General features: G+C 35.0%; 1 protein-coding gene across 1 annotated transcript in view; it reads left to right on the top strand.

The window, feature by feature from the left end:
• The window catches only part of LOC131055802 (very-long-chain aldehyde decarbonylase GL1-9), a 30,195-nt gene extending 25,474 nt beyond the window's left edge, over positions 1-4,721 (top strand). Inside the window, exon 2 of the mRNA XM_057990147.2 lies at positions 3,686-4,721. Coding sequence (XP_057846130.1) covers positions 3,686-4,228 — 543 coding nt within the window. The 3' untranslated portion in view covers positions 4,229-4,721. The remainder of the gene's footprint in view (positions 1-3,685) is intronic.
• The last annotated feature ends 11,939 nt before the right edge of the window (positions 4,722-16,660 follow it).

Below are 16,660 nucleotides of genomic sequence, written 5' to 3'. Positions count from 1 at the left end.
CTAGCCCAGGGCTGCCCACCAGACATTTGGTCTAGTTTTAAAAGGCAAAAATAAAAATCATTTTGGGCTATGCCAAATGGGAAAGCAATGTTTTTTTTAATAATTCTTTCGACTTTTTCCCAATTAAATCCCAATTTATTTATTTTTTGGCTGGGTAATTAAATCCCAATTTATTAAATTAATTATCACATCTAAATTCTTGGTTTGCTGAGTCAATCTGTATTGTAAGTAATGCTCTTATGGTTGTAAATTCTTTTGAATTTTCCCGATTAAATCCCAAGTTATTAAATTGATTATCACATCTATACTTTTGGTTTGCTGAGTCGATCTGTATTGTAAGTAATGCTCCTATGGTTGTAGCAGCATTTGCAGACTTGTTTGAGATATAAGCATAGGATTCTACATAGAGCTAGTGATGTTGGGCCAAGTGATATAATCTCCTCTCTGACATAGTTCACTAATTTTTGGTTTTGATGCAATATCATAATTCATTAATATTTTACACATAAAACACCTGAGAATATTTATATATTTAAAATTTTTGTTTCTTTCAATATAAATATGCTTTTTTTTTTTCATTGTACACTTGTGTATGTGATCAAAGTAGCTTTTAGTTGAAAAGTTTATTTTGTCTTAAAGTTGGTACATTGAAGGGTGCATGGTAAACTTTTTAAATTCTTAAAAAATATTTATATTTCATGGTTTTCAGTTTGCCGAGTCTATGTTGAGTCAAGTGCCAAGTTTGAGTAAAAAATCTACTTACCAAGTCTGAGCCAAGTCCAAGTCTTGTTACTATGATATATATAAATAAACATAATTTACACAAAATGTTAAACAGTGATATAGAATTGAGAACGTTGTTGATGATTGATTATACAATTTCACCTGTCAAATCATAAATGTTAAGATAAATTAAGATGGTTTATAATATATATTTGTTGTAAGGTGTGCGCCCTTAGTCTCCTTGTGTTGTGTAGCGTAGCGCTCGGGTTTATGACATGGTTTAACCGCCTCCTGTGGATTCTATAAGTCTAGTGGTTGTATTGGGCATTAATAGGTCGATCTTTTGGTGCAACGACAATTGCACTTGTAACAAGTTGTATCACAGCTTGGTCATAGGTTCAAACCCCTCGCTTACACTAGGGGGGGATTGTTGCAAGGAGTGCACCCTTGGTCTCCTTGTGTTGTGCAGCGCAGCGCTCGGGTTTGTGACATGGCTTAACCGCCTCATGTGGATTCTATAAGTCTAGTGGTTGTATTGGGCATTAATAGGTCGATCTTTCGGTGCAACGGCAACCGCACTTGTAACAATATTATAGTAGCATTACTTGGGATTGAATTGGCAAATGAAAAGTATAAATGGAATTCAACTACTCAGGATTTAATTGAGCAACTCAAGAAAAAAATGCTCTTTTTCCATTTGGTGCAACCTAAAGCAATTTCCTTTTTGGCCTTTTAAAAGTATAGCAGTGCTTTGGGGATGGCAGCCCCAAGCAGGGCAAGGGGCAGAGCTTCTTGGAGGATATGGTGGCAGTGCCTTAGGCATTTTCCGTGAAATCCACACCACCAAGCCCAAATTAAGGCCTTCAAGTTCACAAGTATTTTCATGGCTCGTGTCTTTTTTTTTATAAATTAACCGCTTTTAACCAAGCTCCTGTTATAAATGCATTGTTTTAAATTTTTATGTTTTAGAAAAAAAAATCCAGTTTTTCATTTGGGCTTGCATGAGGTAGTTGTTAATTTTAGATTAGACTGTAGCAATATAGATAGCAATAACAGAGAACTAAGACAATGCACACAAAGAACACCAAAATACCCTGGGAAAACCTCCCTCTTGGAGGTGAAAAACCCAACAACTAATCTCAAATCTTTATTATGCAATAATCAGTAAGTTTCTTTACAACAGTGCTTTAACACTTGAAGCACACAGAACAGCAGTATAAGAACTTATCTGCAATATGAATGCTGATCAATAACACAATTTGCAGAGCAAGAAGTATATTCGCTGCCTTAGAGAACTTCACTGCACTTTGATTCAGGTTCGCTGACCCTAGGATGAAGTCGCTGACTTTAGGGATGACTTCGCTGTCCGCTGTCCTTAGAAGGTAATTCGCTGACCTTGGAATGTAATTCGCTGACTGAAGAATGTATTCGCTGAATGCTGTGTGTTAAGCATGAATGATGCTTTGAATATATATGAGACATAGCCTCCCAAATTACCTAGGTCGGCTTCCAAGGAGAGGAATTTAATTACAATAAAATACTTTGTGTTTGGTGCCCAACACGTTACATTATGATTATTGCATATAAGACATGACTAAGGCCAAGAGCCAATTAGTCACCTAAATGTGCTAGGTTGGCCCTAGAAGGGATCCGACCTAGCTATAACATCAACAGTAGTGGCCCTGGCATGGCTATTTGGCCCTTATACATACCCAGAGAATGTTCAGGCCCACATCCAGACCAAGGCCAGATCTGGATCAGGATTAGAACTGATCCTGGACTGGTTTGGATTGATCAGGGACTTCCTGTGAACACAGTAACACAGGCGAGAAGTCACTCATGACTTATGTGATCAGAACTATGCCTTCAGAAAAGCATGATGAAAGAGATCAACATGGTATTCAGAATTAGCAGCTGAAGAAGAGTGCAACCTCTCTACTAAGAAGCAATGAAAAGTGGTTTTTCCATTGTTTTATAATAATGAATATAAATAACTGACAAACACTGTTACAAGGGCTAGTAATGCAGTCATTGAATACGAAATGCTAAATGCTGTTACTGCTATTAATCTGATGACATGATATGTTTTTATATGACATCTGCTTCTGGTAGAAGACAATTTTGTAAATCTGGGATGTAGGAACTTTGCAAGGGTAAAATAAATGCTGTAATACTGAAAGGTTTAGAAAATATTAAAATACTTAAATAGTATTAGGACATTAGCCTTTTGAATCAATACGGTTTACATCACCTAACTTTCTCAGTCCAAGCTGAAGTCAGCTTGACTCGGCAATGCATTAGAGTATTTGGGGAAAACCTTGCTTTCTTGCTTGTCACTTGCATCACTTAGCAACATCCCGTTATATAAAAGAATACTTAAATGCTTCAATATTGAATATTTTACGCACTCTGTAAGATGTTGAGCTTTTTTCAACTGGCAAGTTAACGATCTTGCTTGCCAAGCCATTCCCGAATCTGAGTAAGGTGAGTTAAACTTCTGATACCTATCTCTATATTAAAAAAGAAACTGACCAGATCTTTTATAACGTCTAAATTTTTTAAATTATTCTTAATATTTTTGCTACTCTAATTGGCTTTATAGATGTTTCCGATCAGATGCCTATAAAGTATTGGCTTTATTATTCACTATTTTAGGAAACATTGGAAGAGTAGATGAATTGAAACTGGTTCCTGGATTGTTCTTATACATTTGTTAGGTTATCCCATATCAAACACGATACAGGAACTACAGGCACTTATGCGAATACATGTTGCCTAAACGTGAAAATCAGAATTGAACTCAAACAACAATGGTTTCTTGAATTTGTCTATGAGAGGCCTTTTTATGTATGTTTTCTTTATGTTAGCTCTTTTGTAGAATTGATCCAAGTGACAGGAAAGAACCACAGTAACTTTAATTTTACGAGATTTGGCTCCTGACAATGCTTTTATTGTTTAACAGATGACATCAAAGGTGGGTCTAACAGGAAAGTCAGCACAACCATCATTCCTGGTTCAAATTTTTCAGGTACTAATTGGAATGCTGGTCATGGACACTTGGCAGTATTTTGTGCACCGGTACATGCATCACAACAAATTTCTGTACCGCCATGTTCATTCACAACATCACAAGCTAGTAGTGCCGTATGCCATTGGTGCGTTGTACAATCATCCACTTGAAGGGCTTCTGCTTGATACTCTAGGTGGTGCAATCTCATATCTTGTGTCAGGAATGACAGCACGAACTGCCGTGTTGTTTTTTTCCTTTGCAGTAGTTAAAACTGTTGATGATCACTGTGGGCTTTGGTTGCCTGGCAATATTCTCCATATATTATTTCATAATAACACTGCTTATCATGACATCCATCATCAGCTTCATGGGACCAAGTATAATTATTCCCAGCCCTTTTTCATCATGTGGGATAAGCTTCTTGGCACCCATATGCCATACACGCTTGAGAAGCGAGCGGATGGAGGTTTTGAAGCAAGACCTCTTAAAGACTGATGCATGTGATCTGCTGTAAAATGTTTTTCGGAGCATAACAAGATGATGGTGGGTATTTTGGTGTATCTGGGGTTCATATGCTGAGTATTTGAGATGTATCTTGTATTCTTCTTAGATTGAAGGCAAGTCATCACGGAAATACAGTGTAGCCTATAGCTTTACTTGCCTTCCAAATGTCAGAAAAAGTACTATGAGTGAGAAGTTTACCCACATTCAGTTTTATAGCCTGCTTGTTAGTGTATGGCTGTTGTAGGCACGGTTCAGATTCTTTAGGAAAATGCAGTGTATTATGGTGTTTTTTCATATTATGTGCTAGTTCACTATGGGCATTATTTTTGAATTTTTCATTTCCTATTAACATTATAGTTGGATTGCAGTTGACCATCATTGATATAAGTAGACTGTGTATAAGTATTGGCTATATTTATGTGATGGCTAGAAAAACTATGTACAAACTTTTCCCTCAAATTTAGAACAAATCTTATTGGATTTATATCTTATTATCACTGGGCACAGGATCTCTTCTTCAGCTCATTCTCTGCTTCCCTCCCCCGTTTACTTTTGTGGACATAATTAAGGAATAGGACAGGGAAGGACTAAAATGATGTCAAAAGTCACATCGTGTTTTATATGTGGACATGTAATATGAGATACGTCTTGTACTCTTCGTGTTCCCATCAGAAAGTCTGGTGATAAAAATATTTTATTTTCATTGCCACTGGAAATATTCAAAGAGGCTAATGGCATTATGCTCTCAAGCTTTCTTTTTTTATATTTATTGTTTAATAATCTTTCAAGCAATCATCTTGTATTACTTCGAGGAACATTCAGTCACATCAATCCAGCAGAGATATAGAGAAAGTCATGAATGCTAACATTTGGGTTCTCAAGGTTTCTTGCTCTAGTCCAAGAATGTAGTTATGGAGTGTACCAGTATTCTCCCTGAATTTTCCTGTCCTTGTGGTCAAATAGAGCTGCAAAACAGGGGCAACAAGAGTTGAATCCTCAGGGATGGAAGAAGCCACAACAGTGGCATCAATAGTAGCATTAGCAGCAGCAAGAGGCACTTCATCCTGGGAGAACTCATCCTCCTGAGAGGATCCAATTGAATCATAATCAGAAGCATAGATAGTCAAGTGATCAGCTGTAGCATCCTTCCACCAAGTAGCAACACCTTTGTGACACGAAATAGAGCAATCTGAAGCTAAATGACCTGTAGAGAAGCATTTCCAATAGCGAAAGGGGAGGCCCTCAAAATCCAATGGTTGTGTCCAAGGCCTATCCCCAACCATGAGAATCACATCCTTCGGGAGAGGCGAAGAGATGTCAATATTGACTAAGATGTGGGCAAAGGTGGAGTGGACCATTGAAGACGTGACATCATCAACCTTCAAGAAATGACAAAGGTCTAATGCTAAATATGACTAAAATGTGGGGAAAGGTGGAGTGGCCCATTGAAGACGTGTCATCATCAACCTAGAAGAAAAAAAGAAATAAACTTAGATATGAATAGGCATATGATTCTATCTCCATAGGTGATGCACAACCTTCTAATAAAAAATATTGTAGTGAACAAAAGCACTAGTGTAATGCAATTCATGAATCTTGAAATGGTTAGTGGTAATCTAGAAAATAACGAGGTAAATAGATGAGTGTGTTCCTATGTGTGCCTATGTTTGTGGTAAACTTGTATGAAAACAATGAAAGGGTAATGAGAGGTGTCTTTCATTTGAATCAAGATCATGAGCCACAAGAGTTGAGCTTATTACAGTTGAATTTGTGAGTGTTTATCATGTTCACACTAATGGGGGGATTAGTATTCATATAAGTCAACAACTTAACATGATTCACATAAATATGATAGATGATAGATATGAATAAGCATTAGAAAGCTATTTAAGTGCACTACGAAGCTATAAAGATATTTTTTCTATGTTTTGTATTAGGTTCATTTTGTATTAAAATTTATATTTTTGACCATTGTAGATCTAGAGAGCATTGTGAGTTTGGTTGAATATTTATAATCACACTAATCATAAATTCCCAACATTGTAATTTTTAGGGGGTGATTTTTAAGAATAGAGGAAACGAGGTGTCTCTTGGTGTCTCATGGTGTCTCTTTTGCACTTGGATTTCTCTTATCCTACACTCACAACAGTCTTCTTTTCTTCTTAAAATGGATCAAGGAATAGTTCCTATGCTAACATCGTAAAACTAGTTTGATTGGAAAATTAAAATGCAAATTTACTTGAAAAAGTTAGGACTGAATAGGGCAACAATGGGACTAGATACTAAACTAACAATTGAAGCAAAAAATTCAAAATGGTTTAATAAGGGTGATGAAGAATTGGGAACCTTCTATATTTTCGTATCTCCATAGTTTCTCTTTCATATTGAATTTGTTTCTATGTAACTAAATGAAGTATGGGTCACATTGGTAAAGCTCCTTAGTAAACAAAATCAATTGAGAAGTCATCAGTTGAAGAATGAACTCATAGGGTTAAGTCCTTCAAGTTTTAATACTATACAAGAATTCTTCACCAAACTAGAAGTGATAATATTGTATTGAAGTAATGTGGAATTGTGAAAGATGATAAACAATTGAACTTTAGTGTTCTCTCTTAACTTGGCCCAAACTATTTAGTGCTTATTTCTACATTCTATACTACTAAAAATGCCTTAGGAGTTTCCTACATAATGTGTTCTCTTGAGTTTTCAAATGAACTCACAAAAGAGCATATTAGATTGGTTCAAATGTGCATAATCAAAACTTCTAAGTCTCTTGCATTGATTCAAATAAATGTACTAAAGTTCAGAAAGGTAATAGAAAATAAAACAAGGAACAAAATAACCAATGAGAGAAGAAACAGTATCTCAGAAAAGCTATCTCAAATTATGAATCCTCTTCCTCAAAAGATAAAAAAAGTGTGAGAAGAAAACGGTTAAATGTGTCTTTGATAAGAAAAATAGTCATGATGAGCATAAGTGTCTTAGAAAGAAACTAGTTCATCTCACTCATATTCTTGAGAAGAACAACATGTGCCAGATTTAGCAAAGCAAGTATAAGGAGAATCTTCAATGCCGTAGATTTTAGTAAGGAGAAAGGAAAGGAAAAGGCCTTTGTTGCCTTTTTCACAACCATATACATGGGTAATTGACTTAGGTGTTTCTCACCACATGGCCAGTTCACAAAAAAGTTCCACATCCGTAGAGCCATGTTTAGTGTCAAATATTGTTATGGGTAATAACTCACCACTGAAGGTTCTTGAGAGATTGTCTATGACATTCGTTAAGTGAAATTTTATGATGTTGGGTGTGCTTACTTTATCAACTAATCTCCTACTAGTCTACCAAATAACTCATACACGTATAGGCAAGAGAGTTGAATTCACTCTAGACATGATGGTTATTCAATAACTACACTATGCATCTACAATTTTCATGGGGAAATAAATAATCATTCTAGGTTCTATCATTTCCTCACTTTGTTATTGATTCTCCTTTCATAACTTTGATTACTCATCTAGATAGAATTTTGGCAGCTTGAGCTACCACTCTTTGCGGTAGCTTAGTTAGCATGACATAATTATTGAATTGTCTACAATTCATTTTTCTAAAGGTTTTTTTCAAGTGTAACACTATAAATTGTAACCGATACAATTCACACCTCATGTTTGTGCTCCTACTTTAGCGTGTCCTATATTTGCCCCCTCTCTAGGTTCGTTTTGGCCCTCATCTCCAACTCTGATGTCATGAACACCGTTGAGTGGCCCAATCTTGGAGGTCTCTTCCCTGTTTGTTGATTGACAGGTCCCTTTTTTTTTGGAAGACCATGGCATGGAGCGCCATGGTCATGGAATAGGGTGCCCCAAAATGCCTTAGTCCCCCTTAAACAAACCCCAATTTGAAATGGGCAGGCTCTTTCCCTTCTCAATGGATTTTGGTCGCCATGGCTACACATGACCATTGGAGGTTGGCTTAATCGATAATTTACCCAGCGAGCCCTATATAAAGACATCCTATCAATTCATTTTGACATCCACAACCTATCCATAATATCCGTGCACCCATTAAGAATTTATCATCAAGCATTTTCAAACATTCAAGGTAACATTTCATCCTTAAAGCATTATGGAGCAAAGTTACATCAATCTTCATACAAGTATGTGTGTTTAGGTCTTCTATGTTCATGTGTTTGTCATGACATTATATTCAATATTTCTGATTATATTCAAAGAGAGTTGCATCATCAATATTTCTATCAACCATTGCAGATTTGAGGTATATCTTCTAGCATTTACTTCAGTATTTACATAATTTCATTCAAGGTCAATTTCTATACTGAGGGTTTGACCTAAGGCAAACCCCTATCCACAATATTCCTCCTTGTCTTTCTATGTGTAGGGAACAAACACGTAAGTTGTACTCAGAGATCCTGATAGAGTTGACGACAATGAACAGGTCCAACTTTCGACAAAGAAAAATTTGGAGGGCCAGGGTGAATATGTGCTACCTGGTCTTGAAAAATCAGGTCGAACTTCCTAGAACATGTTTTGAATCTCTTCTTTTTCCCAAATCCCAGTTTGTAGCTCCATGGGACATTTGTAGCATTATGTTTCTATCAATTTACTTCAATTATCCCTTGTTTTACCCTAATTTCACAATTACATTCCAATTTCAACTAAGAAAGGACACACACACACAAAATAAAAAATAAAAAATGGTAAATCTAATTAGTATTTTTAGCCCCCTTTCCATTCAAATTGTGGCTAGATCAATTGGATTTACCCCCTTCTTTCAATGTATCATGGTTAATTTGGTTAGTTAGTGGTTTTATTATCTTAATTGGTGAAACCCTAATTCCAAATTACACCAATACATCAAGGATGCATTCTTGGCAAGCATCAAGAAGATAAACTTGACAAGGTTAAAGCTTGGAGAGCCTCACAACTATTGGAGTTGGGTAAGTGAATGGAAATGAGAGACCAAAAAAAGGTTTTAAGTGGCCACTTTTTATTTGAAATCATAAAAGATTGATCTTGGATAAGAAAATGAAGATAACTATCCAAAAATTTGAAGACACATAAAAAAAAAGAGTTGTAGTGCTATGAATATACTTTCTAAAATAATATTTTTCTAAAAATGTTGGAGATTAAGGGGTTCAAATAGGGATTGTTGCACACAAAGTTCTCTTGTTTATATATATAAAAAAACATAATATAACAGTTGTTGTGCTGCCCTAGAACTTCTAACTTATAGAAGTATTTGAAAGATCGATTTGAGGAAAAATTAGCTAACACCATGTAGGTTATGGTCAATTGTTTTGCAATTTTTTTTAACAAATATATGAATTTTTACTAATTTTCAAAGTGGCGCATCCTTAAAAATAAAAAATTGAGGATGATCCCCCCAATTTTTGTCGGAAACTAATTCAAAATCATATTTTTGAATATGTATAGGATAGAGTCTAGTTTCTAATGTAATTTCATACCAAAAAAAATTGTACATAGGTTTTTGACAAAAAATGGAGGCACTAGCAAAAGAAATTGAAGTTCAAATATTAACATAATTTAAACATAGAAAAAATTACATTGTTAAAAAGTTAGGAAAGATCGCAACATTACTATGTCGGTTTTTTACTTGACATTGAAAACCATGCAAAATTTGATGGAGAGCATGTTTGAGATTGTGTCAATTTTTTTATAATTTGAAAAAACATGTCTTTGGGCATTGAAATGTCAATCCAACCCTTTGGGTTGGATTTCCAAGGAAAATACAACCCTAAGGGTTGCAAAATCCCAAGGTAGACAATAATGCAAGTTCATTATAATGTGCTCACATTATTATCTACCTTAGGTTTCACATAGTGTGAGCACATTATAATATGCTCACAATTTGTGAAGGAAAAAAGATCTTCTTGAAGGATACACAATATATTGAGAAGGATGGGTGAATCAGTATATTTAAAAAATCAACTTCTAATCCAACTTATTGTTAGTAGCAATTTCGAATCATACATTACCTGCTAGAGTAAGCTAGTCTCACCCTACTAATGTTAAAAAAACAATTCAAATGATATGCATAAACACAAAACTACACATGAGAACACCAGATATACATGGAAACTAGAAGGGAAAAAACATGATGAGAATAGTTGCTTGGATCTAGCGCTCAAATTGAACCTCACAAAAATAATAGATCACTTACTATATGAATTAGGCACCAACCTATTGGAGCCACCAATCCCCAAATACATTTTCAGGCACCAACCCACTGGAGACACTAATCCCTTGATACATGTTCTAAGCACCAACTCAAGATGTGAGACACCAATCTCACAAATATACGAAGGATATGAAATGCTGACCTTTAAGATCAAAGACTCAACTTCTCTCTAATTTGAGCAACATTGGAACTACTTCACACAGTGCATATGATCTTTTGATGAAACTGCATAAAGATTGGGATGCTACTCATGTTACATCACCCACATACTCGCACACCAACATCTCCTTATTGATCTTGCAATAAAATGGACACACTAGGAATGAACCTAGATAAACTATATATATGATTTACAATGATAATTACACTGACATGTTGACCTAAAACATAATTACAATATCCACAAGTCGGCCACAAACAAATTCCTTAACCAAATGTGTAATAGGCTAGGTACAAAAGTTCACATGTTACTCTATAAGAAAAAAAATACTTTGCATTATCCAATGTAGACTTATCTGGTTCCAACAATCATCGACATGCTATCTCCGGTGATCACACATTAAAAACCTTTGGCGCATCAAACCAAAACATTAACCTAGTTGGCCAACTAGCATAGTGACCACTATGGAACTTATAACTATTTGTCTTTTAAAGATCAACACCTAAAACTCAATAATCTGATACATCACGAGAAACATTAGTTTGATTCCAAAATGAAAGCCATAACTCTTAACAATAGTAGAATGTGAAGCATAACAAATTGCCAATTTAAACACTAGGTCTGAGAGATAGACCTTAGAACATTCTGCAAACCCTTTTTTAGAGTAATAGATGCAATATGATATAACAAACATTTTGCAATAGATATCATCAACACAACATGTCACCATCCTTCTGAATCGTTCCAAAACCAAATGCACAAACATAGACATGACAATTTTGTACTCTTTTGGATACCTAGACATCAATCTGGATACCCTAACATCAATGAGAGAACTGACCAACACCTTTGACATCAATGACATTTTTTCTCCAACAATCTCCCACTTTATCATTAATGATGAGCCAACAAACAAAATGCTCCCCCTAAGAATAACACTCCTTGAACATGTTTTGTCATCCATGCTTTTTGGCTTTCTCTCCCTTCCTTTGACATCAATGGAAAATGGATACTTTTATTCTTCCTCTGAGGCTTTCTCTCCCTTTGTTTTGTTTGAGATACTCCAAGCATTAATTCAAAATTTAATTTTTTGCAAGACAACCAAACCTTCTTGCAAAAGAGAGTTAAAAATCCCCCTCAACCTATACTTTCTCTTGAACATCAAATAGGAGATAACTCTCTCTCCCATCTTCTGCATCAAGAACTCAAATGTATTGCCATATTCTTCCTTTTTATACCAAGACTAGTTTTCATCCCTCTTTCCCAAGAGGTATTCTATTTCCTTGGTCTGAATTAGCTCCTTACCTTTTGTGCTACACTTGTCCACAACAAGATCACTAGAACTTACTTATATGGTTTCACATTTTTCCATACTAGATATAGAAATGTAGCCTTTATCTCTTAATTTGATACATATCCCAGATTGAGCATGAAATGTAGTATGTTGTTTTATTGACTTTTTAAAGATTCTATTCTTCTTGCCTTCTTTTCAAGACCTTCTTAGACTTATTCTTCTGTTCAATAGAGGTTCTTTCCTTTCTATCTTATTTAGACGCTTTCACTAAATTGCTTCCACAATGTCTTGCAATGTGTCCAAGTTGTTGCACTTATAACATTCAACATAGAAGTTAACCAATGGGTAAATGAATTTCTTTTTTACAATATTATTTTTCATTGTAGGAAACCTTATATTGTCCACTTCCTTATGTCCATAATGATTGCAATTAAAACATGAACCAAAAAAAGAATGATTGAACTTGGTATTGTATGATTTCCATCCTAGATTTAATCTTTTAGACCTTCTATTTTGTCTCTAAAAGTGGATGAACCCCTCACTTTCTTCCATGTTGTCCTCAGTCACCTCGGATTGATCAAATACCGAACTTATAGAAACAAGCTTGTTTGGATTTTCTACACTCTTCATCATGAAGTCCTCAGAAATCTTATGGATATTTTATTCCTTAAATCCAATACTAGTCTTTATATGTGGTGCCTTCTGACTACAAATAATCTCATCTAATATCTCAACACTCTTTTCAAACTTTAATTTTTTTCTTAGTTGACTATTTTCTTTCTCCAAATTCTTCCTCAAGGATACCACTTCCGCTTCAATATTTTTACAATACATGTCTGTTTTACTTCATTTGTCAATAAACACATATTACATCCTTCTTCCTTCTTCTATTTGTACTCTCATATCTACAACCATTTTCTGTGTCTCCTTAAGACTTTGTAATAGTTCATATTTAGCTTTGATGACCTCTGTAATTCTCTTTTTTAGATTCTCTATCACTTTGTGAGTACAATGAAGTTCTTCTTCAAAATTCATTTTTGCATCTTCTTCTTCATTTTTGGAAAGTAAACTTTTTGCACCACCATCTGGAGTTTCCAATGCCATGAATAAAGCCTTTTCTATTGTCGAGGTATGCTACACATACTCATCTAATGAGTAACCTTCTTCCTCAGCATAACAATCATTCTTCTTCTTGCTGCCAGTTTTTAATCTGCATTTTGAAGCAATATGCCCAAATTTACCACAAATGGAACACTCAAAAGGTAACTTAACTTTAAATTTGCCAGAATCTCTTTTTAATCTCCTCACAAAATTTGCTTCTTTTAGATCAAAATCTCCACTATAATCAAAATCCTCATTCTCCACTAATGCCTTGAAAGTAGCCTACTTTCTTGACAATTTGTCATTCACAATTCTCATCTCATATTCAGTCAATCTTCCATGTAACTCATACGTAGTCAAACTATTTATATTTTTGACTTCTTCTATTGCAAATTTTTTGGATCAAACCTAGCAAGAAGAGATCTAAGTACCTTTTTAAAAAATAATTGTTTCTTTCACTTCTTCACCAAGACTTTTGATGGTATTGATGACTTCATCAACCTATAGTAGGTATGTGGCAACATATTCTTCCTCCTTCATGTTTAGACTTCAAACAATCTTTGGTAGGTCTAAAGTTTGGCTTCCTTGAGTTTATCATCACCTTCATAGATATTATATAGCTTATCCCAAACTTCTTTTGCAATCCTGCAATGCATTGTTATCACAAACTCAGAGTTAGCTAGCCCACATAAAATAACATTTCTTTCTTTTACAGTACCTCACATGCTTTCTTCTGGACTTTATATCTTGGAGAACTTTCTAGAATCTCGTAACCATCTGCAACAAATTTCTAAACATCAAACCCTAACATCATCAAATAGGCTTCCATCCTTAGTCTCCTAAATGCATAATTATATCCATCGAACAAAGGTGCCTTGTTTGAAGAAATACATTCTTGAGCAATTGAGTGTGCCATCCTGTATTTACCTCAAGCTGTAAAGCTTCTTCCAAGGAATCTTCCTCTAATACCAACTGAAGGACACACAATAAATTGAGAGGGATGTGAATCATTATATTCAAAAACTTAGCTTCTAATCCAAGTTATCATTAGCAACAATTACAGATCATGCATTAATATTCAAAAACTTAGCTTGTAATCCAAGTTATCATTAGCAACAATTACATATCATGCATTAATGTTAAAACAACAATTTAGATAATATGCATAAACACACAACCACACATGAGAAAACCGAATATACGTGCAAACCCAGAAGAGTAAAACCATGATGATAATAGTTGATTGGATCTACTCACCAAATCTAGCCTCACAAAAATAATAAATCACTTACAATATGAAGTAGGTACCAACCTACTAGAGACACCAATCCCCAAATAGATTTGCAGGTACCAACCTACAATAGACATCAATCTCCTAATACATTACCTAAGCACCAACTTAGGATGAGAGACACCGATCTCACCTATATACAAACAATATGAATTATGAAACTTCAAGACCAAATACTTCCCTTCTCAATAATCTCAAAAATATTAGAACTACTTCACTTAGTGCATGTGATCTTTTGATTAATGAAGACAAAGATTGGGATGCTACTTAAATATTGCACACCAACATATTCACATGCCAATCTCTCCTTATTGATCTTGCAATAAAATGAACTCGATAGGAATCAACCTAGATAGACTATATATATCAATTACAATGATAATTACATTCACATGTTGGACAAACATATTTATAATATCTACAAGTTGGCCACAAATAAATTCTATAACCAAACATGTAATAGGCTAGGTCCAAAAGGTGACACATTACTCTAGAACAAATAGCACATTATGCATTACCCAATGTAGACTTATTTGGTCCCAAAAATCACCCACATACTATGTTTTACCCAATATAGACTTATTTGGTCCCAACAATCATCCGCACACTATCTTCGATGAGCACACATTACAAAACTCTAGCGTGTCAAACTAGAACATCAACCTAGCTATCCAACTAGCACATTGACCGCTCTGTCACTTCTAACTATCTATCCATTGAATCTCAACACTCGAAACTGTAGAATCTAATAAATCATGAGAAACATTACTATGGTTCCAAATCACAAGTGATAAGTCTCAACCATGGTAGAATGTGGAGCATAACAAATTGGTAGTGTAAACACTGGGTGTGAAAGATAAACCTTAAAATATTATGCAAACCCTTTTCCCGATCATCTCAAATAACAATAATAAATTCAAGACGATATAAAAAATATTCTAAAACAAATGTCATCAACATAACACGTCAATATCTTTTCAGATCCTTCCAAAACCAAATGCAAATACATAGACATGCCAATAATTGTACTCTTTTGAATACTTAGACATCAATCCAAATACCTTGACATCAATGACAGAACTAACCAACAACTTTGGCATCAATGATATAACTAACCAACACCTTTGACATCAATGACAATATTTTTCAAATACTTCTCTCTCCTTCTATTTCTTTCCCTCTCTACCCTCTCCATCCTTCTCTCTCTCTCTCTCTCTCTCTCTCTCTCTCTCTCTCTATATATATATATATATATATATATATATATATATATATATATATATATATATATATATATATATATATATATATATATATATATATTCATGTCTATCTAGACTTATCACTCTACCTCTCTCCCTCCCTCATTCCATCTTTATTTATATATATCTCACATCTCCTCTCTCTCTATCTACCTCTCCTTCCCTCCATCTCTCTCTCTCTCTCATACCTTTATAAATATCTATATACTTCTCACTCCCTCCTTCCCTCTCTACTTCTTTTTATCCACATCCCCCTCTCTCCTTCTCCTCTAAACCTTTCCCTCCCTCCCTCCCTCCCTCCCTCCCTCCCTCCCTCCTACCCTCTCTACCTCTATCTATCTCCCATATCCCTCTCTATACCTATATATCTCTTTGTCCCTCCCACTCTCTGTCTCTGCCTCACTCATCTCTCTCGAACTTTTTCCCTACCATCCTCTCTCTCTATCTCTCTCTCCCTCCATCCTTCTCTTGGTCTCTCCCTAACTCTCTCTTCTTCTCTCTATCTCCCCTCTACCTCTGTCTCTATCTACATCTTCCTACAACACTCTCACCCTACATTTCTCTCTCTTTATATGTTTGGTTTAAGGTTGAGGGTTTAGGGACTAAGTTTAGTTTTTTAGGCATTATAGTTATATTGTTAATGTCATGTTTAGGGTTTAGCATATAGGGTTTAGGGTTTATGGTTTATAATGTAGGTTTGTGCATTGAGGGTTTAGAGATTGAATTTGATTTTATAGGTTTTAGTGTTAAATTATTGAAGTAAAGTTTTAGGTTTTATAATTTATCTTGAAAGGGTTAAGCATTAATGGTTTAGGGAATGAGTTTAATTTATAGGTTTTAGTGTTATATTATTAATATTAGGTTTCATTATTTAATGTATTGGGTTTAGAGTTCATGGCTTAGGGTTTAGGGTTCAAGGTCTAATATCGATGTTGGAGAGCTAAGATTCTACCCACCTCTCTCTATATATCACCTATTTCTCTCTCCCCTGTCCACCTCTCCCTCCCTCACATCTACCTTTCCTCCTTTCTTGCCCCATCTCTCTCCTTCCCCCCTCTCTCTCATTCATGATTAATCCATGGTTTAGGTTTTAGGGATT

This window comes from Cryptomeria japonica, chromosome 10 (assembly GCF_030272615.1).
Source record: "Cryptomeria japonica chromosome 10, Sugi_1.0, whole genome shotgun sequence".
NCBI classification, from domain to species: Eukaryota; Viridiplantae; Streptophyta; class Pinopsida; order Cupressales; family Cupressaceae; genus Cryptomeria; species Cryptomeria japonica.
Note: the sequence above shows the minus strand (reverse complement) of the source record. Positions and strands in the feature narration are given on the sequence as shown.